The following is a 22,648-nucleotide window of genomic DNA, read 5'->3' as shown; positions in this document are numbered from 1 at the left end:
GAAGGAAAACTTCCAAACTCTTTCTATGAAGCCAGCATTAACCTGATTCCAAAACCAGAGACCTCAGTAAAAAGGAGAACTATAGACCAATTTCCCTGATGGACATGGATGCAAAATCCTCAACAAGATATTAGCCAACTGGCTCCAACATACATTACAAAAATTATTCACCATGACCAAGTGGGATTTATACCTGGGATGCAGGGCTGGTTCAATATCCGCAAAACAATTAACGTGATCCATCACATCAATAAAAGAAAGGACAAGAACCGTATGATCCTCTCAATAGATTCAGAGAAAGCATTTGATAAAATACAGCATCGTTTCTTGATAAAAACCCTCAAGACAGTAGGGATAGAGGGAGCATACCTCAAGATCATAAAAGCCATTGATGAACAACCCAACACTAATATCATCCTCAATGGGGAAAAAATGAGAGCTTTCCCCTAAGGTCAGTAAAAAGACAGGGATGTCCACTCTTGCCACTGTTATTCAACATAGTATTGGAAGTCGTAGCCTCTGCAATCAGGCAACACAAAGAAATAAAAGGCATCCAAATCAGCCAGGAGGAGGTCAAACTTTCACTCTTTGCAGGTGACATGATACTCTATATGGAAAACCCAGAAGATTCCACCAAAAGAACTGCTAGAACTGATTCATAAATTCAGCAAAGTTGCAGGATATAAAATCAATGCAAAGAAATCAGTTGCATTCCTATACACCAACACTGAAGCAACAGAAAGAGAAATCAAGGAATCGATCCCATTTACAGTTGCACAAAAGCCCATAAAATACCTAGGAATAAATCTAACCAAAGATGTGAAAAATCTATATGCTGAAAACTATAGAAAGCTTATGAAAGAAACTGAAGAAGACAGCTGTTACAGCTGCCCAGGCAGACTAAGACAAAAAATCTTATGCACTTCCCTATATCACTTTGAAAGCCGTCAGAGTTTAAGCTGACAATATAAAGCTCAAATAGTAGAATTTTGTGACAATCACCTTGTGGGAAAGGACTTTTTGGTGAGGTAAAAAATGAGGTGTTTGGATATTTCTAATTCTCCTAAAAATGAAATTATATAGGAATATATTCAATGGTGTGCTGGTAAACCATCTCTATGGATGAAAAAAAAAAATAAGCCCACAAGCCTTGACAATTTCTGTCATGTAAACAAATATTCCTACCATGGCCCATTTCAATCTACAAATGTTTGAGCAACTGGCATATAAAATACTTGGATATTTAATAAATAATCAGCTCTCAAAATCCAGGACAACCCTACTCTAGTACTCTACTATGTCATTTTATTCCAGCTATATGTTAACTCTTTAAGTACCATTTTTGAATACAACATCTATATAAGATCTTAGCCTATGGGAAGTATAGGAAATCAGGGTATGCTCCCCCCTACCTGCCCCCTCCTCCAGAAAAAAAGTCCTTTGAGCATAAGAATTATTTTGTACTGATTATTTTGAAGAGAAGCTCTGAAGCTCTGAAGACAGACTAGAAGTTATCCTTTTGTAAGGAAAATTTACACTAAGGAAATCTCCATTTGTAAGGAAGCCTGTCTCCTTCTTAGTACCAAGAAGAGAAGTATGACTCTAACTCATAAGAAATGTATCAATGGAGGAGGCATAGACTTAAATCTGCATAACAACCTTACTCTTGTTTATATTAATTTTCCTGGTCACCTTCTTAAAACTTGCCTTCTTTCTTCTTTTTTCTTAGCCAAAAATGGCACTTTAGCCTGAATTCTAAGCCCTAAGTGTCCCTAGTCAAGAACTTAGACAAATAGAAGAAAAGATTTTTTCCTCCCCTATGTGGGTCAGTATGTTGGATACTGGGATTCTCCTTCAGTGAAGGACTTATCCCTGCTGCTAGAAGTGCTGTTAGCCCCTTCAGGGATTGTCAAGACTGCAAAAAGCCACCTCATCCAAGGTCAGCCCTTTTTCAGAGTAGCCTGTATCCAAAGATAGAATGATTTGGTATTTTAGACCCCAGGCCATCTCAGTCCAACTGGGTATAAGGCTGAAGAGCCATCCTAACTCCAGAGCTTCCCATGGGATTAGCTAAACTTGTTGGGCTTGCATCATAGCTTAACTTCTCCCTTGGCCCACTCAGGCTTATTTATTTTTCCATTCATAAGGTGTTGATCTCAAGGGCATTTAACCATCCCACTTATAAACTCCACCTCAGAGTCTACTTCTTTGGGAACCCAATGTGCAACAGTGAGAAATAAAGGTGAAGATCACCTAAACATGCTGGACATTTTTGCTCCACACACCCTCACCTGAGGCAGACCTCCCTAAATCAGACAGTGTCCAGTTAGTCTTGTAATCAGAAATGGGAGCAGCTGAGACCCCTGACTCTTGCTTAAATAGCAACAGGAGACAAGCCATTTAAATGCAGAGTTTCCTTATGGTTCCCATCCTTCTTGATGGTTTCCACCCCTCCTGTGCTGACAGATGTAGTTCCTACCCTCAGACTGTATAAGCCACTAATGAGCAGCTTCTTACGGACCTTAGGGAAAAAAAACAGGAAATACAGTGGGATGGAACCTTATTTAACTACTCACTGGAGGCCAGCGATGATAAGTGTGCATTCTTTCCACAGTTTAATGTTTTAAAAGGAACAAAGCAAAGGGGGAAAGAATTGGAAGATCCATTTTAAGTTTTATCTACTCAGACTAAAAAGTCTGATGGGAAATCTCTCTTTCTCCCTCCCTCCCTCCCTCCCCTCTGTTTATCCTGTGCCCAGCCTCCTTTTCTCTGTCTCCCTCCATTCCAACTTGATTATTTGAAGATGAGATTTGTAACAATTCCACTATCTGAGTAACAAACAACCAATCAGAGAGCCCTGGTCCTTCACTCTGAGAGGAAATCCATGATACATATTGGGTGTAAAATGGCTAGCAAGTAAGACAGTGCAGAGTAGAATGAAAAATAGCCATTGACCACAGGAGAATGATACATTATTATCTCATCGACTCAGGACACACAAAGCATCTACCATGTGCCAGGCATCCTGCCTTGAACTGGGAATACAGTATAACCACAGATAGGCCTTGTCCCTGCCCTCTTGGAGTTTTATAGTCTAGTGAAGAGATAGACATCAATGTAAACATCACATATATAAATATTAATTTATAACTCAGCTAAGATACTAGTGGGAGAACAATAGGTGGAACTATGAAACAAAAGAATTGGATACTGGTGTAAAACAGCATGGAGTCACTTAGAGTGAGGACAAGTATTTCCACAAAGCTGGTCAATCCCTAAGAACACCCTTATCTCAGGCCAAGAGCCCAATGTATATATTGATGCTGATGAGACTTGTAATATAGTATTTAAGAGTTCAGAAAATAGCAGAATTTTTGAAGAAAGATATACAAAACAGCTAAAATAAAAAAAAATTAATAAAATATGACCTAATATCTCTAAGTTGCAGTGTGCATATGCTAGCGAGTGAACAAGATGATCCCTTTGGGTGTGAAAAGAACCTTTCATATTTTATTTTTATCGCATCCTTTTAAAAGTTCTAATTTGAGGGGCACCTGGATGGCTCAGTCAGTTAAGCGTCCAACTTCAACACAGGCCATGATCTTGCGGTTCATGAATTCAAGCCCCGTGTCCGGCTCTGCACTGACAGCTCAGAGCCTGAAGCCTGCTTCAGATTCTGTGTCTCCGTCTCTCTCTGCCATTCTGCCACTTGCACTCTATCTCTCAAAAAACAAACATTAAAAAAATTAATAAAATCACTTTAAAAAATAAAAAAATAGAAGTTCTAATTTGATACTGCTTTATAATGTACATAATATGTTGGTATAGTAATAATGTACATAATATATTACTACTTGCATTTCATATGTATAAATCGGCATATATTAGATACATACACTCAAGAGTGTTTTACTGATGGGGTACACAATCAAAAGTTTTGAAAACAGTGTTTTAAAAGTACTTAGCAGAGGGGGGATGAAGGAAGATGGCGGCGTAGGAGGACGCTGGGCTCACCGCGCGTCCTGCTGATCACTTAGATTCCACCTACACCTGCCTAAATAACCCAGAAAACCGCCAGAGGATTAGCAGAACGGAGTCGCCGGAGCCAAGCGCAGACGAGAGGCCCACGGAAGAGGGTAGGAAGGGCAGCGAGGCGGTGCGCGCTCCACGGACTGGCGGGAGGGAGCCGGGGCGGAGGGGCGGCTCGCCGGCCAAGCAGAGCCCCCGAGTCTGGTGGGCAAAAGCGGAGGGGCCTGACGGACTGTGTTCCGACAGCAAGCGCGACTTAGCGTCTGGGAGGTCATAAGTTAACAGCTCTGCTCGGAAAGCGGGAAGGCTGGAGGACAAAGGGAGGGAGAGCTGCTGAGCCCCCGGACAACAGAGCTCAGTTTGGTGGGGAACAAAGGCGCTCGCCAGCGCCATCTCCCCCGCCCATCCCCCAGCCAAAATCCCAAAGAGAACCAGTTCCTACCAGGGAACTTCCTCGCTTGCGCAAACACCCAACTCTGTGCTTCTGCGGAGCCAAACCTCCAGCAGCGGATCTGACTCCCTCCCGCTGCCACAGGGCCCCTCCTGAAGTGGATCACCTAAGGAGAAGCGACCTAAGCCTGCCCCTCCTGCCCCTGTGCACCTTGCCTACCCACCCCAGCTAATACGCCAGATCCCCAGCATCACAAGCCTGGCAGTGTGCAAGTAGCCCAGACGGGCCACGCCACCCCACAGTGAATCCCGCCCCTAGGAGAGGAGAAGAGAAGGCACACACCAGTCTGACTGTGGCCCCAGCAGTGGGCTGGGGGCAGACATCAGGTCGGACTGCGGCCCCGCCCACCAACTCCAGTTATACACCACAGTACAGGGGAAGTGCCCTGCAGGTCCTCACCACGCCAGGGACTATCCAAAATGACCAAGCGGAAGAATTCCCCTCAGAAGAATCTCCAGGAAATAACAACAGCTAATGAGCTGATCAAAAAGGATTTAAATAATATAACAGAAAGTGAATTTAGAATAATAGTCATAAAATTAATCACTGGGCTTGAAAACAGTAGAGAGGACAGCAGAGAATCTCTTGCTACAGAGATCAAGGGACTAAGGAACAGTCACGAGGAGCTGAAAAACGCTTTAAATGAAATGCAAAACAAAATGGAAACCACCACGGCTCGGATTGAAGAGGCAGAGGAGAGAATAGGTGAACTAGAAGATAAAGTTATGGAAAAAGAGGAAGCTGAGAAAAAGAGAGATAAAAAAATCCAGGAGTATGAGGGGAAAATTAGAGAACTAAGTGATACACTAAAAAGAAATAATATACGCATAATTGGTATCCCAGAGGAGGAAGAGAGAGGGAAAGGTGCTGAAGGGGTACTTGAAGAAATAATAGCTGAGAACTTCCCTGAACTGGGGAAGGAAAAAGGCATTGAAATCCAAGAGGCACAGAGAACTCCCTTCAGACGTAACTTGAATCGATCTTCTGCACGACATATCATAGTGAAACTGGCAAAATACAAGGATAAAGAGAGAATTCTGAAAGCAGCAAGGGGTAAACGTGCCCTCACATATATAGGGAGACCTATAAGACTCGTGACTGATCTCTCTTTTGAAACTTGGCAGGCCAGAAAGAATTGGCACGATATCTTCAGTGTGCTAAACAGAAAAAAATATGCAGCCGAGAATCCTTTATCCAGCAAGTCTGTCATTTAGAATAGAAGGAGAGATAAAGGTCTTCCCAAACAAACAAAAACTGAAGGAATTTGTCACCACTAAACCAGCCCTACAAGAGATCCTAAGGGGGACCCTGTGAGACAAAGTATCAGAGACATCACTACAAGCATAAAACATACAGACATCACAATGACTCTAAACCCGTATCTTTCTATAATAACACAATGTAAATGGATTAAATGCGCCAACCAAAAGACATAGGGTATCAGAATGGATAAAAAAACAAGACCCATCTATTTGCTGTCTACAAGAGACTCATTTTAGACCTGAGGACACCTTTAGATTGAGAGTGAGGGGATGGAGAACTATTTATCATGTTACTGGAAGCCAAAAGAAAGCTGGAGTAGCCATACTTCTATCAGACAAACTAGACTTTAAATTAAAGGCTGTAACAAGAGATGAAGAAGGACATTATATAATAGTTACAGGGTCTATCCATCAGGAAGAGCTAACAATTATAAATGTCCATGCGCCGAATACCGGAGCCCCCAAATATATAAAACGACTACTCATAAACATAAGCAACCTTATTGATAAGAATGTGGTAATTGCAGGGGACTTTAACACCCCACTTACAGAAATGGATAGATCATCTAGACACACGATCAATAAAGAAACAAGGGCCCTGAATGAGACATTGGATCAGATGGACTTGACAGATATATTTGGAACTCTGCATCCCAAAGCAACAGAATATACTTTCTTCTCGAGTGCACATGGAACATTCTCCAAGATAGATCATATACTGGGTCACAAAACAGCCCTTCATAAGTTTACCAGAATTGAAATTATACCATGCATACTTTCAGACCACAATGCTATGAAGCTTGAAATCAACCACAGAAAAAAGTCTGGAAAACCTCCAGAAGCATGGAGGTTAAAGAACACCCTACCAACGAATGAGTGGGTCAACCAGGCAATTAGAGAAGAAATTAAAAAATATATGGAAACAAACGAAAATGAAAATACAACAATCCAAACGCTTTGGGACGCAGCGAAGGCAGTCCTGAGAGGAAAATACATTGCAATCCAGGCCTATCTCAAGAAACAAGAAAAATCCCAAATACAAAATCTAACAGCACACTTAAAGGAAATAGAAGCAGAACAGCAAAGGCAGCCTAAACCCAGCAGAAGAAGAGAAATAATAAAGATCAGAGCAGAAATAAACAATATAGAGTCTAAAAAAACTGTAGAGCAGATCAACAGTCTCTTCTTCATATTGATGAAAAATATAGCAAAGGCCTGGTAAGGGAAAACATGACTTCCAGAAAGCTAAGGCATTTAATGTTATTTAGTTTTGTCCCCTGCTTTGAAATTCTCTTCTTCCAGATCTCTGCATGGCTTACTCCCAACTTCATTCAGATCTTAGCTCCAACTTCACCTCCTCAGTGAGGCCTTCCCTGCAGGACACACTTAAATATACTTCGCTCCCCATCCTCTTATTTTGCTAACTTTTCTACATAGCACATGTCTCTACCTGACATTACATTATAAATGATTGTGCTAAACTGTCCTTTGTCTATCTCTACCCTGGAATCTAGGCTCCGCGAAAGCAAGGCCTGGCATATGATGAGTGTCCTACAAATAAGTATTTGTTCAATGACTAAATGAATGAAGAAAATCTATTTAATTACTAAATTAAAACCAAATGAAACTAATCCTCAGGGAAATATAAATCAAAACTACAATGAGATACCATGTCCTACCTGTTAGAACAACTATTATCAATAAGACAAGATATAAGTGTTGGTGAGAAATGTGAAGAAAAGGAATACTTATGCACTGTTGGTGGGAATGTAAACTGGTGCAGCCACTATGGAAAATAGTATGGAGGTTCCTCAAAAAAATTAAAATTAGAAATACCAAATGGTCCAGCAATCCACCTCAGGGTATTTACCAACAGAATTGAAATTATGAGACTGACTCAGGACCAGAATTGAAATTAAGATCCCCACAAGATATCTGCCCTCTCATGTTCATGACAGTATTATTTACAATATTATTATTTATAATTATTTACAAGAGCTAAGATATGAAAACAAAGTGTCCATAAATGAATGAATAGATAAAGTAATGTGGTACACACCGACCCCCCCCCCACACACACACACACAAATACACACATGGTTATTATTCAGCCATAAAAAAGAAGGAAATCCTGCCATTTGCAACAACAGGATTGACCTTGTGGACACTATGCTAAGTGAAATAAGGTAAAAAAAAATACAAATACTGTAATACCTCACTTATGTCAAATCTAAAAAAATGAACTTGGAACAGAACAGATTGGTGGTTGCGAGCGGTGAGAGGTGAAGGGTCAGGGAAATGGGTGAAGGTGGTTATAAGATACAAACTTACAGTTATAAGATAAATAAGTCCTGGGGATGTAATGTACAGCATGGTGACTATAGTTAATAGTATTGGATTGTATATTTGAAAGTTGCTAAAGAAGTAGAACTTAAAAGTTTCATCACACAAAAAAATATAACTATGTGAAGTAATGGATGGTAACTTATTGTGATAATCATTTCATAATACCTACATATATCAAATCATTATATATCTTAAACTAACACATTCTTATATGTTGATTATATCTCAATAAAACTAGAAAAAATAAGAATTAAATAAATAAAAATACTTTCACAGCAAAAAAAAAAAAAAAAAAAAGACAAAAATAAAAACAAACCCAAATGGAAAAATCTTAGAATCTTGAGACATTTCTGAAATCATCTCTCAGGCTAACTTTTTGCAAAGAAAATTGGACAAAAGTGGAAGAAAACAGCTAAAATGAAAAAAAAAAACAACTGTTAAGTTTTTTAATAACAATAGAGATCTTAACTATCCATCCTTAACTGAGGTTTAGGATGATAGTAGCTAAGTCTATTCCACTCACTGCCAAGTTTGAGAATCTCCCCTGGTACTTCTCATGTTGTATTATCCAAGACTTGTCACGATAGCAAAACATAAATCATGAATCCCTGTTCTCTACAGGATGGAGGAATAATTGATAATATCCTACAAATGTTTCTCCAAACTCCAAGTGCTGATTTATCATGATGCTTGCTTCTCTCAGTGTGCCGAGAACAATTTTAGAGGAGATTTCTTTCCTGTCTTTTCTTATTCTTTCCAAAAGTGTCCTAGCTTTAACTGGACATATTTATCTCATGGTCCAGTGACTCTTTCTGGTCAAGCTTTTCCTGTTACCAGAAGAGGTTTGCTCTCTGGCCTCTGGAACCAGAATAATCAAGCAAAGAGAAAGACTGGAAAAAACAAAAATCGTTCACAAGTAAATATATAAGAATTAAGAATGAACCACAAAAAGTCTAAATTACCATTAGAAAAAGTTGGACAGTGAGAATAAAAATAAGACACTGATGTTTTAATGCTGCAAATACAAAATTATTTATAAAAGTCACATGATTAGCTGTTGCTATAAAGGCTTCCTTAAGATATCTCAAAAATATACAGTATTACCAACACAATTGATAATAGCTTCAGTGTGACCTATTTGCAGCCTCGCAATTTTCCTTATTAAAACAACAGAGAGAACTGATTACTCAGCAGGGTAACCTTCTCTAAAATAACTTCCTTGACAAAATGGATAGTGTCACTTGTCACACAGGAAGTGAAGACTTGGCAGAATTTTCTCTGGGTAGTTTCCTTTGACTTTTCACATTACAGTCAACTGATTTACGAATAATAGGAAGTATAAATTTAACTGTGCTGACAACTCTTTGGAAGTGTACTAGATCTGCAAGACCTTTCCAGCCAAATGGTCTCCTGACCCCTCCAACTCAATATGGCAAAAACATAATGTGTTAAATCAATAATAAATAAGTTAGTTATGAAATGGATTAATTCATTCATTAATTTTAAACCATACATGTGAAGTTCCCCTAACCTGCTCTTTCCCCTAACTTCTAACTTCCCCATTTCTGCCATACCTCCTCTATGAACCCTTAAGACCTAGGTAGCAGAGTAAGCCATTCTCTCTTCTCATGTCCAATGGGTCCAAATTCTGCAGCATCTTCCTTCCTTGCTCTTCCATTCACCCCTTGATTACCATCCAAGTTTAGGCCTCATTTGTCAGCTTGCTTTCACTCTCTACCCTCTACATGACAGGCAAACTATCCCTTTGATTTTATCAACATAACACCCTTCCACTGACTACAAATAGAGAGTGCATTACTCAGCTTGGCATTCAAGGGCTTCTGTAATCAAGCTCTGCCATTATTTCTAACCCTACATTTTATTGGTCTTTCATATACCAACAAATTGAAATTGTTTTTCTTAGAATATTCTCTTTTTTTCCACTTCCATATCATGTTTTTGCCTTTGCTTATAATGACACCCCCACTTCCATACATTATATACACCACCACTACCAAAGTTAGTTAACTTTTCTTTCTTTGAAAGCTTTCCTATCACCTTAGTAAGAAATAATATTGTTTTTCCCGAGTGCCTGTGGTACTTGGCCTACTCCCTTAATACCAAGCTTTGTGGTAAATTTATTCATTTATTTATTTACTGTGTTCTCCCCTGATTTATTAATAAACTCCTTGAGAGCATTCATTACTTTAGAATTGAAACTGATGGGAGTCACTCAGTTCACCTGTATTGAAAGAATGAATAAATGAGTGATAGAGAAAGTTCTTTTATAATCTGCTTTTCAAAAGCAAGTTTTAAACTCTCTATTGATATGAAATTCAGAAATTTTTAGTAGACATTTGGTAGTTTAAATATTACATAACAAATTAATATAAAATCATCATGTAACAGAATATAGGCCTCACTCAGCTAAAACTAGTTAAAGATTATATATATATGAGGGGGGGCGCCCATGATGAGGGGAGAAGGGCGGGGTGGGGAGAAGGAGAGAGAGAAAGAGAGAAAGAGAATCTTAAGCACACTCCAAGCTCAGTGCAGAGCCCAACATGGGGCTCAATCCTATGACCTCGGGATCATGACCTGAGCCACAATCAAGAGTTGGATGCTCAACTGACTGAGCCACCCAGGCACCGCTATGTATTATATATTGATCTTTTCTCCCCAACAAATGTTAAATAAGTGAAAAAAGCATGCACACACATGTCCTTAATCCCTGGAATTTATTAAGCATTCCAACATTATCTTGTAGCAGCAATGAAAGCATTGGTGTTAGAGGTAGTACAGTGGTGACGATACTGGTGGTGGTATTAGAAGTGATAGTGGTCATATGATATTTTATGACTTCACTCATATGAGGACTCTAAGATACAAAACAGATGACCATGAGGGAAGGGAAACAAAAAGTAATATAAAAACAGGGAGGGGGACAAAACATAAGAGACTCTTAAATATGAAGAACAAACAGAGGGTTGCTGGAGGGGTTGTGGGGGGGAGATGGGTTAAACTGGTAAGGGGCACTAAGGAATCTATTCCTGAAATCATTGTTGCACTATATGCTAACTTGGATGTAAATTAAAAAAAAAAAAAACAAAACAAAAAACAAAACAAAACAAAAAACAGCTGCATCTTAAACTCACCAAGTTGTGCACACTAAATACGTATAGCTTTTTGTATGTCAATCAATTGTCAATAAAGTGGTTTAAAAAAAAAGAGTGGTAGTGGTAATAGCAGTAAAGACAGTAATAGTAGTGCAATGTAAAGGGCCTCATAGTAGCCAGACACATTAGATACATCATCTCATTTAAACATTAAAACAACTCTACAAAACAGCTCTAATCTCCTCATTTCACAAATAAGAAAGTTGGAGTTAAAGGAACTTATTAAGGATATATGGAAGATCTATCTGGTGCTGAGTTTTTGCGGGTGCTGAATTTTTTCCCCCAGTACTCCATGTTACATCCTTACCAGTCATCCAATGAATGGAATCCTGTTGCTTCTGACAAACATTGATTGAATAATTGATTGATAATGCATAGTTGTGTGCAGTGGAGAATTCCCAGTAAGAAAGACAGACTGTGGATTTTTTATTTTCACTAACTATGCCCCCCGCTAGCATTGGCACATAAGAAACAAATGTGCATTAAAATACGGTGTGGCCATTTATAACAAGGTCCTTTCCACTTAAAGTCATCTAATATGGTAAGTATACCGGTGGATGCCTCTTTCTCCACCAGCAATGAGGGGAGGACTTACTCTGGATACTGAATTGCCTACTGCCAACTTTGGATGCCTGGAGGAACAAATACTAATTATGACAAACAATTCACATAATTTAGACATTAATCTAGGAAATACTTGAGCTATTCAAGGTGAATTAAACTTTTTATATACAGAATTCATAATCCATCCAATTAAAAATCCAAGAAAACCCCAGTGACTTGGACATTTTCTCCAAGTCTTGCCTTAGTTTTTCAAAAGCAAACACTGGAACTGGCTGATGATAAAGGAATCAACATGTCAACAATACAGTAACAAAATTTCTGATCAATTACTGGCAATCCTGCTAGAAAAAAAATTGTTATAGTAACAGGTAACTATCAGCATTTGGGGGGGTCAACCTGTTTGGTGAAATAGTGCTGCTAAGAAATGAAGATAAAAATAAGTAGAGAGTGAAGAGATATATAATTTATGTCCAGGTGCTAACTAGAGGTAAAAATGAAGAGTGTGTTTTAAATAAAACCCTATGCTGCCAACAAAGTCATTTGAATTATTTTTTATTTCAGGGTAGATAATTTTCTATTATCCACATGAATAGAAAGAATCATATGGAAGAGATCATCCAAAACAACAGAAGATTAAGAAAAGAGTTAAGATGGTGAAGGAGTAAGGGGACCCTAAGTTTGCCTTCAACACAGCTGGATAAATATCAAACGTTCTGAACACCTAAATAATTGATCTGAAGACTGAAAGAACAAACTGCATATCTAGAGGTAGAAAAATGGCCACATCATGGAAAGTAGAAGCTGCAGAGAGATGATTTGGGGGACAAAAGAATTGAGGTGAGGGACCTCTGATCACAGAGAAAGGAGCGAGAGAGAAAGAGAGAGAGAGAAAGAGTGAAGACAGCACACAGGGGGATTGCACAAGAAAAACTCTTCCCCAAAAACATTGGCTGGGAAAAGGAGAGGGGCTGACTACCACAAGCTTTTATAAGCAGTGGAGCTCAAAGGCGGAAGTTTAAGAAGTCTGCACCATTGCAAGGGTCACGTTCAATGGGCTTAGTGCTGCTCCTGTGGGGAAAGAGAGTGAAGCCCTAGGAGTAGACAGTACAGTCTGAGGATTCCCTGGGTCGCACAGGAGACAGAGTTCCCCTTCTTCAAGTGCATTTGGGATAGGTGGCATGGCCTCTCCAGGTACAAAAGAGCTTGCAGGTGCCAATGTGCTGCCCTGTTCATTAGCATAGGAACAGAGACACTTGCTGAGGGCAGCAAACCTGGTGCCAGCTTTTTGCTGTGCTTTACCATAAAATAAAATTCAAACCACTGTGTGGTCATGTGACTGCTTTTCTGGGACAAATGACCACAGTGTAGTGAGACCCTCCCTAAAGGATCAGCACTGATCCCTCCATGCCAGGTTTTTAAAATTTGTAGTTCTGAAGCCCTGACATGTGCCTGAGATAAAACACAGGAGTACTGTGCTTCCTGGCAGGCAGACAGAATGGACAAAGACAGGCTGAAGGCAGGGATCTGATGGAAACTGGGGGACACAAGAGGGAAGACTGCTTACTCTTCTGTGAGGGCTTTCTGAAGAGTGGCAAGTGCGAACTCCCCACTTTGGGGACGAAAGAGTGAGGTGATGCCTTTTCCTCCCAGCCCATCAGGACTAATGACTTCAGTGAGCAACACAATGCCCCCCAAGCGGTGGCTGGAGCCTCTTACACTAAGCCCCATGCCCCTGTGTCCTGCAGGTGCATCTTCACTAGGGCAAGTCAGCCTGAGAATCAGAACAGCAGGCAGAAGACCAGCACAAACCCCTCATATGCACCAAGTCTACTGATCATAGAGTGCTGCAAAGCTTCAGCTCTAGAGGAAATAGGATCTAGCTTTTTTCAACAAGCAGACCAAAACACGCTTACTTAAAATTTGCCACAGAATAGGCAAGGTCCAAACACCCGCCACTGAAGGCAAGGACAAACTCTGCAGAGGACTGACTTGAGGGAAGGAATCGCCAAAACACAACAGTAGAATTCACACTCTGAAATACTTCCTGAAGCACCAGGCCCAAGACAGTATAGAACCTCTCCTTAATATAGCCATTACTCTCAGGAACAGGAATATTACAGGCTTTCCTAACAATCACACACACACACACACACACACACACACACACACACACATACAAACACAGTGACCTAGACAAAATGACAAGACAGGAAATTCACCACAAAAGAATGGGAAGAAGTAACAGCCAGGGATTTAATAAAAATAGATATAAGTAATATGCCTCAAGCAGAACTTAAAATAACAATCATAAGGATACGAGCTGGGCTTGAGAAAAGCATAGAAGACACTAAAGAATCCTTTCCTGCAGAGATAAAAGAACTAAATCTAGACAGGTGAAAATTAAAAAAAAAATGCTATAACAGATGCCAAACCGACTGGATGCAATGACAATGAGGATAGATGAAACAAAGAAATGAATCAGTGATTCAGTGATACAGAAGATAAAATTATGGAAAATAATGTAGCTGAAAAATATTGGATCACCCATGTAGGTTTAGTGAACTCAACAACTCCATAAAGTGTAATAACATTCATATCATATCATTCTCCCCCAAGAAGAAGAGAAGGAGAAAGGGGCAGAGTTTACTTTATCAAATTATAGCTGAAAACTTCCCTAATCTGGAGAATGAAACAGACATCAAAATCCAAGAGGCACAGATAACTCCCATTAAATTCAACAAAAGCTGGCCTATACATTTCATAGTCAAATTCATGAAATACAGACCAGGAAAGAATCCTGAAAGCAATAAGGGAAAAAAAATCCTTAACCTACAAGGGAAGACAAATCAGGTTCACAGATCTGTCCACAGAAACTTGGCAGGCCATAAGGGAATGGAATGATGTATTCAATGTGCTGAATGGGAAAAATATGCAGCCAAGAAAACTCTATCTGGCAAGGCTGTCATTCAGAATAGGAGGAGAGATGAAGAGCTTCCGGGAAAAATAAAAACTAAAGAAACTCATGACCACTAAATGAGCCCTGAAAGGAATATTAAATATTAAAGGGGACTCTTTGAGTGGGGAAAAAATAGACCAAAAGCAACAAAGACTAGAAAGGAACAGAGAACATCATAAGAAACACCAACGTTCCGGGTAATACAATGGCTTTAAATTCATATCTATCAATAATCACTCTGAATGTAAATGGACAAAATGATCCAATCAAAAGACATGGGGTATCAGAATGGATTAAAACAAAACAAAAGAAAACAAAACTCATGTAAATGCTGCCTACAAGAGATTCATTTTAGACCTAAAGACATCTGCAGATTGAAAGTGAGGGGATGAAGAACTATACATCATGCTAATGGACATCAAAAGAAAGCTGGAATAGCCATACTTACATCAAACTATATTTTATATTTTTTTTATTTTTTTAAGTTTATTTATTTATTTTTAGAAAGAGAGAGAGTGCAGCATGAGCAGAGGAGGGCAGAGAAAAGGAGAGAGAGATACCAAGCAGGCTCCATGCTGTCAGGACACAGAATCCAATGTGGGGCTTGATCCTACAAACTGCAAGATCATGACCCGAGCTGAAATCAAGAGTCAGATGCTTAACTGACTGAGCCACCCAGGCACCCCCAGACAAACTAGATTTTATGTATGTATGTATGTATAAATATTTATTTTTGAGAGAGAGAGAGAATGGGGGGGGGAGGGGAAAAGAGGGAAGAGGAGAGAGGATCTGAAGCAAGCTCCATGCTGACACCAGAGAGCCTGACACGGGCTTGAACTCATGAACTGTGAGATCGTGACCTCAGCTGAAGCCAGACACTTAACTGACTGAGCCACTTAGGTGCCCCCAAGTTAGATTTTAAACCAAAGACTGTAACAAGAGATCAAGAAGGGCATTATATCATAATTAAGGGGTCTACCCATCAAGAAGTTGTAACAATTGTAAATAGTTATGCCCCAAACTTGAAAGAACCCAAATATATAAATCAATTAATAATAAACATAAAGAAACTCATAATAATACAATAATAGTGGGGGGGGGATTTTACAGCAATGGATAGATCATCTAAGCAGAAAATCAACAAGGAAGCAAGGGCTTTGAGTGACACACTGGACCAATGGTCTTAAGAATGGACCAGAGGGACTTAACATATTCAGAACATTCCATTCTAAAGTAGCAAAATATACATTCTTTTCAAGTGCACATGGAACATTCTCCAGAATAGATCACACACTGGGTCACAAATCAGGCCACAACCAGTATAAAAAGACTGAGATTATGCTATACATATTTTCAGACAACAACCTTATGAAACTTGAAGTGAACCACAAGAAAAAATTTGGAAAGACCACAAATACATGGAGGTTAAAGAACGTCCTACTAAAGAATTAATGAGTTAACAGGAAATTAAAGAAGAAATTTAAAAAGACACGGAAGCAAATGAAAATGAAAACATGACAATCCAAAACCTTTGAGGCAGCAAAGGTGGCCATAAGAGGAAGTATACTGCAACACAAGCAAGAAAGGTCTCAAATACACAACATAACCTTACACCTAAAGAGCTAGAAAAGGAATAGCAAATAAAGACTTAAGCCAGCAAAAGAAGGGAAATAAAGATTAAAGCAGAAATAAATTATACAGAAATAAAACAAAACAAAACAAACAAACAACAACAACAAACAAATAGAAGAGATCAAAAAAACTAAGAGCTGGTTCTTCGAAAGAATTAATAACATTGATAAACCCCTAGCCAGGCTTATCAAAAAGAAAAGAGAAAGGAACCAAATAAATAAAATCATGAATGAAAGAGGAGAAATCACAACCATTACCACAGAAATACAAACTATTATAAGAGAGTATTATTAAAAATTATGCCAACAAACTGGGCAATCAGAAGAAAGTGATAGATAAATTCCTAGAAACATACAAACTACCAAAACTGAAACAGGAAGGTATAAAAAATTTAAACAGACCCATAGCAGCAAAGAAATTGAATCAGTAATCAAAAATCTCCCAACAATAGTGCAGGGCCAGATGACATCCCAGGGGGATTCTACCGGACATTTAAAGAAGAGTGAATACCTATCCTCTAACTGTTGCAAAAAATAGAAATGGAAGGAAAACTTCCAAATTCATTCTATAAAGCTAGCATTATCTTGATTCAAAAACCAGAGAAAGACCCCACTAAAAAGGAGAGTTATAGGCCAGTATCTCTGATGAACATGGATGTAAAAATTTTCAACAAGATACTAGCAAATCCAATTCAATAGTACATTCGAAGAAATATTCACCATGATCAAGTGGGATTTACTCCTGGGCTGCAGGGCTGATTCAATATTCACAAATCAATCAATGTGATATACTACATTAATAAAAGAAAGGATAAGCATCATATGATCCTGTCAATAGATGCAGAAAAAGTGTTTGATAAAATACAGAATCCATTCTTGATAAAAACTCTGAACAAAGTAGGGATACATGGAACATACCTCAATATCATTAAGGCCATATATGAAAGACTCACAGATAATATTGTCCTCAATGGGGGAAATCTGAGAGCTTTTCCTCTACTGTTGGGTACAAGACAGAGATATCCACTCTCACCATTACTATTCAACATAGAACTGGAAGTCTTAGCCTCAGCAGTCAAACAACAAAAAGAAATAAAAGGCATCCAACCGGCAAGGAAGAAGTCAAACTTTCACTATTTGCAGATGACATGATACTCTATGTAGAAAACCTCAAAGACTCCAGCAAAAAATTCTAGAACTAATACATGAATTCATCAAAGTCTCAGGATATAAAATCAATATACAGAAATCTGTTGCATCTCTATACACCAATAATGAGGCAGCAGAAAAAAAATCAAGGAGTTGTTCCCATTTACAATTGCACCAAAAACCATAAGATATCTAGGATTAAACCTAACCAAAGAGGTAAAATATCTGTATTCTGAAAACTAAAGAACACTTGTGAAAGAAATTGAAGAGGACACAAAGAAATGGAAAAGGATTCCATGCTCATGGATTGGAAGAACAAACAATGTTAAAATGTCTATACTACCCAAAGCTATCAGCACATTTCTTGCAATTCCTACCAAAATGCCACCAGAATTTTCACAGAGTTAGAATAAACAATCCTAAAATTTGTATGGAAACACAACAGACACCGAATAACCAAAGCAATCCTGAAAAAGAAAAGCAAAGCAAGAGGCATCATAATTCTGGACTTCAAGCTATATTACAAAGCTGTAGTCATCAAGACAGTATGGTAATGGCACAGAAACAGACACATAGATCAGTGGAATAGAGAACCCAGAAATGGACACATAACTATATGGTCAACTCATCTTTGAGAAAGCAGGAAAGAATATCCAATGAAAACAAGACAGTCTCTTTAGCAAATGGTGTTGGAAAAACTGGACAGCAACACACAGAAGAATAAAACTGGATCACTTTTTTACACCTTACATGTAAGTAAATTCAAAATATATGAAAGACTTAAATGTGACATAGGAAACCATCAAAATCCTAAAGGAGAAAATAGGCAACATCTTCTTTGACCTTAGCCATAGCAACCTCTTACAAGACACATATCTGGAGGCAAAGGAAACAACAGCAAAAATGAACTATTGGGACTTCCTCAAGACAAAAAGCTTCTGCACAGCCAAGGAAACAATCAACAAAACTAAAAGGCAGTCTATGGAATGGGAAAAGATATTTGCAAATGACCTATTGGATACAGGGTTAGTATCCAAAATCTATAAAGAAGTTATCAAATTCAACCCACAAAATTAAATAATCCAGTGAAGAAATAGGCAGAAGACATGAACAGACATTTTTCGAAAGAGAATATACATATGGCTAACAGACACATGAAAAGCTGCTCAACATCACTCATCATCAGGGAAATGCAAGTCAAAACCACAATGAGATAGCACCTCAGGCCATTCAGAATGGCTATGATTAACAACACAAGAAACAACACATGTTGGGGAGGATGCCGAGAAAGGAGAACCCTCTTATACTGTTGGTGGGAATGCAAACTGGTGCAGTCACTCTGGAAAATAGTATGGAGGTTTCTCGAAAAGCTGAAAATATAACTACTTAATGATCCAGCAATTGCAGTACTAGGTATGTACCCAAAGAATAAAAAAATACAGATTCAAAAGGGGTACATGCACCATGATATTTATAGCAGCATTATCAACAATAGCTAAATTATGGAAAGAGCCCAAATGTCTCTCCACTGATGAATGGATAAAGAAGATGTGGCATATATATATGATGGAATATTATTCAGCCATCAAAATACATAAAATCTTGCCATTTTCAACAATGTGGATGGAGCTATAGTGTCTTATGCTAAACAAAATAAGTCAGTCAGAGAAAGACAAATACCATGATTTCACTCATAGGTGGAATTTAAGAAACAAAACAGATGAACATATGGGAAGGGAGAAAAACAAGAGAGAGAGGGAAGCAAACCGTAAGAGACTCTTAACAATAGAGAGCAAACTGAAGGTTGATGGAGGGAGGTGGAGGGGGATGGACTAAATGGGTGATGGGTATTAAGGAGGGCACTTGTTATGATGAGCACTGGGTATTACATGTAAGTGATGAATCATTAAATTCTACTCCTAAAACAAATATTACACTACATTAGCTAACTAGAATTTAAACAACATTTTGAAGAAATAAAATATGTAAAAAACAGTAATATAAATCTACTAAGAAAACCAGAAAAAAATCCAGGATATGGGACATTGTACAAATGACTTGGATACTTCAAAAAGTTCAATGTTGTGGGAGAAAAGGATTTTCCAGATTAAAATGTGAGCAAAAACCTTGATTAGATCCTGGATCTATATTTAAATTATGTCCTAGATGAGGACACTGTTTAAAAAGACATTCTGGGACATTAGGGGAAATTTATCTCATACAAATAGATTATATTAGATGCTATTGAGTTATTAATTGTCTCAAGTATGACAATGGCATAATGGCATTGTCCTTTCAGCTTTTAAATATATTTTAAATTCTTGATCTTCATCAAGACTATTAGCATAAATTCAGCTCTTCTATGAACTTCTGAAAATACAAAATTATAATCAATTTAAAAAAACAGCAGAAGATTTAGAAGTTGTTCCTATTTATTTCAGAAATACATTATTCAATTTGTGTTTTGCATGCTTCAATTTACTTTTCTAAGTTTGATTTAGGCTCATATTATAATTAGTTTTACTTTCCTGAGCCCTCACCAAGTGCTAGGAGGAAGTTAATCTAGAAATGTGCTAGTGGAAAATAATGTGAAAAAAAAACACTGAAAATTATCCATCTTGAGTGAGGAAAAATGACAGACCAAGTATGTCCCTTCTTACCCCAAATCTCTCAAAATAGAAACAAATGTGTGTGTGTGTGTGTGTGTGTGTGTGTGTGTGTATTAAAAGAAAACTAAACCCGTACAGGTGAAAGTGATAAAATAAATTTCCATCAAGGAAACTCTCAGGTCTAACTCAGAAAGTTCTGTCATGAGTCACATAAGATCCTGGTTCCTGGGGCACCTGGGTGCTCAGTGGGTTAAGTATCCGACTTTGACTCGGGTCATGATCTCACTGTTGGTGAGTTTGAACCCCATGTCAGGCTCTGTGCTGACAGCTCAGAGCCTGTAGCCTGCTTCAGATTCTATGTCTCCCTCTTTCTGTGCCCCACCCCTGCTTGCACTCTATCTTTCTCTCAAAAATAAATAAACATTAAAGAAAAAGATCCTGGTTCTTAGCGTGTACTTATAATATTAAACACAAATTCACTTATTCTTTATTTCAAAGACTAATCCGGAATTCATAATACACTACAAGAGGTAATCTTACCTATTTTTTGACCCAGAGTCCTGAGAACAGAAGGAAGTTTCCTTTCAATAACTGAAGTATTTCACAAATTTGCAATAATAAGACCATTTTTAAAAGATGGGTCACTAGGGGGGCACTCTTACACTGTTGGTGGGAATGCAAACTGGTACAGTCACTTTGGAAAATAGTATGGAGTTTTTTCAAAAAGTCAAAAATAGAACTATCCAGCAATTGCTGGATACAAAAATACTGATTTGATGGGATACATGTACCCCAATGTTTATAGCAGCATTGTCAACAATAGCCAAATTATGGAAAAGCTCAAATGTCCATTGACTGATGAATGTATAAGACAGATGTGGTGTGTGTGTGTATATATATGTATGTATATATGTGTGTGTATGTACATGTGTGTGTATGTACATGTGTGTACATTCCACACAATGGAATATTACTCAGTCATCAAAAAAATGAAATCTTGCCATTTGCAATGATGTGGATGGAGCTAGAGAGTATTATGCCAAGTAAAATAAGTCAGTCAGAGAAAGACAAATACCATATGATTTGACACATATGTGGAATTTAAGAAATGAAACAGATGCACATGGGGGAAAAAAGGAGAGAGAGGCAAAACATAAAACAGATTCTTAACTACAGGGAAAAAACTGAAGGTTGCTGGAGGAGAAATGGGAGGAGGGATAGGTTAAATGGGTGACAGGGACTAAGGAAGGACACTTATTGTGATGAGCACTGGATATTGTATATAAGTGATGAATCACTGAATTCTACTCCTGAAGCTAATATTATATTATATGTTAACCAACTGGAATTTAAATAAAAACTTGAAACAAAGAAACAAAGATGGGTTACTTTACAATTTTTTTTTTTCTACCTAAGATTTCTAACTAAACTGGTGGAATCAAGGTCTCTTGAGATTGACTGTGTGTCAGTATATTTATAAACAGCCAAGTGGCCAGTGTTCTGTGTTGGCAGCCAAAAGCTAGTCACCTTAAATCAAGATTTACAAGCGCAAAATTTTTTATTCCCCTCCATTTTCCTTTTGACTTAAGGAATATTTGACCTGAGTAGCCAGCTGTCAATATATATAATGACACATGAACACGTGTGTAAATATTTGAAACAAGTATCATGACAGGCAGAGTCAGAATTATCTGTTTATCGAATGCATCCATGCTTTGCAAAACAATTATATTAAAAACCATTCTTTTGCAACTTCTAGGAAAAAATACAAACAACTAAACTTACAATAAGAATGTATCAAGGCATTAACCCCTCAGTCAACTAAATTGGCCCAACAGTGTGCTGTTTAAAAATAACATATACATGTGTATTAATGTATTACATATGATGGTTCAATTTTTTTATACTTGAAAACAAAAATATATCACCAGCTGGAATCCTTACCTTTTCAAGTATAGCATTGCCTTGGTGAGGATTGATGTTATGTTGGCTTATTTCTCTCTTGTATTTATATTCATAAACTTGGTCAGTGATATTAATCAGCAGAGTTGATGGACTGAAGGCCAGTTTTCCACAATCATACACAGTTCCACTTTCAATATCAGTTGGTGCTGTAGCATATCGTATGATTAATCCCATTATTAGCCCTAAAATAAAGAATAAACAATTGCACTGGAGGAACTGAATCTAAAATGTTCACTACTGGGTGCTTTTAAATATATGATTTTAAACTTGTAGAAGTGGCAGAAGAAAAGGTTATACATTGCCTGGTTTAGAAATTGCTCACCATTCCATAGATACTGGTTCAATAGATTGACTGTACTAAGATATTTGTGGTGGGGACACTATTGTTTGAATATCCAGCACATATTTCCCCCCTTCTTTCTTTCCTAATGGAGCCACAGATTTTGGAGGGAAAAGCTACCCACTTCTTCAATCTACCAAAGTGATTCAAGAAAACCTTTGCCCTGTAAA

At 38.1% G+C, this 22,648-nt stretch overlaps 1 protein-coding gene across 9 annotated transcripts in view; it reads right to left on the bottom strand.

Moving 5' to 3' along the window:
- SLC9A9 (solute carrier family 9 member A9) overlaps positions 1–22,648 on the bottom strand; it is a 694,304-nt gene that overhangs the window by 521,846 nt on the left and 149,810 nt on the right. For all 9 annotated transcript variants that reach the window (XM_045503389.1, XM_045503385.1, XM_045503383.1 and 6 more), the window contains one exon: positions 22,118–22,320. In XM_045503389.1, the coding sequence (XP_045359345.1) occupies positions 22,118–22,312 (195 nt within the window). In that variant the 5' untranslated portion in view covers positions 22,313–22,320. The remainder of the gene's footprint in view (positions 1–22,117; positions 22,321–22,648) is intronic.

The sequence above is a fragment of the Leopardus geoffroyi genome, chromosome C2 (assembly GCF_018350155.1).
Source record: "Leopardus geoffroyi isolate Oge1 chromosome C2, O.geoffroyi_Oge1_pat1.0, whole genome shotgun sequence".
NCBI lineage: Eukaryota > Metazoa > Chordata > Mammalia > Carnivora > Felidae > Leopardus > Leopardus geoffroyi.
Note: the sequence above shows the minus strand (reverse complement) of the source record. Positions and strands in the feature narration are given on the sequence as shown.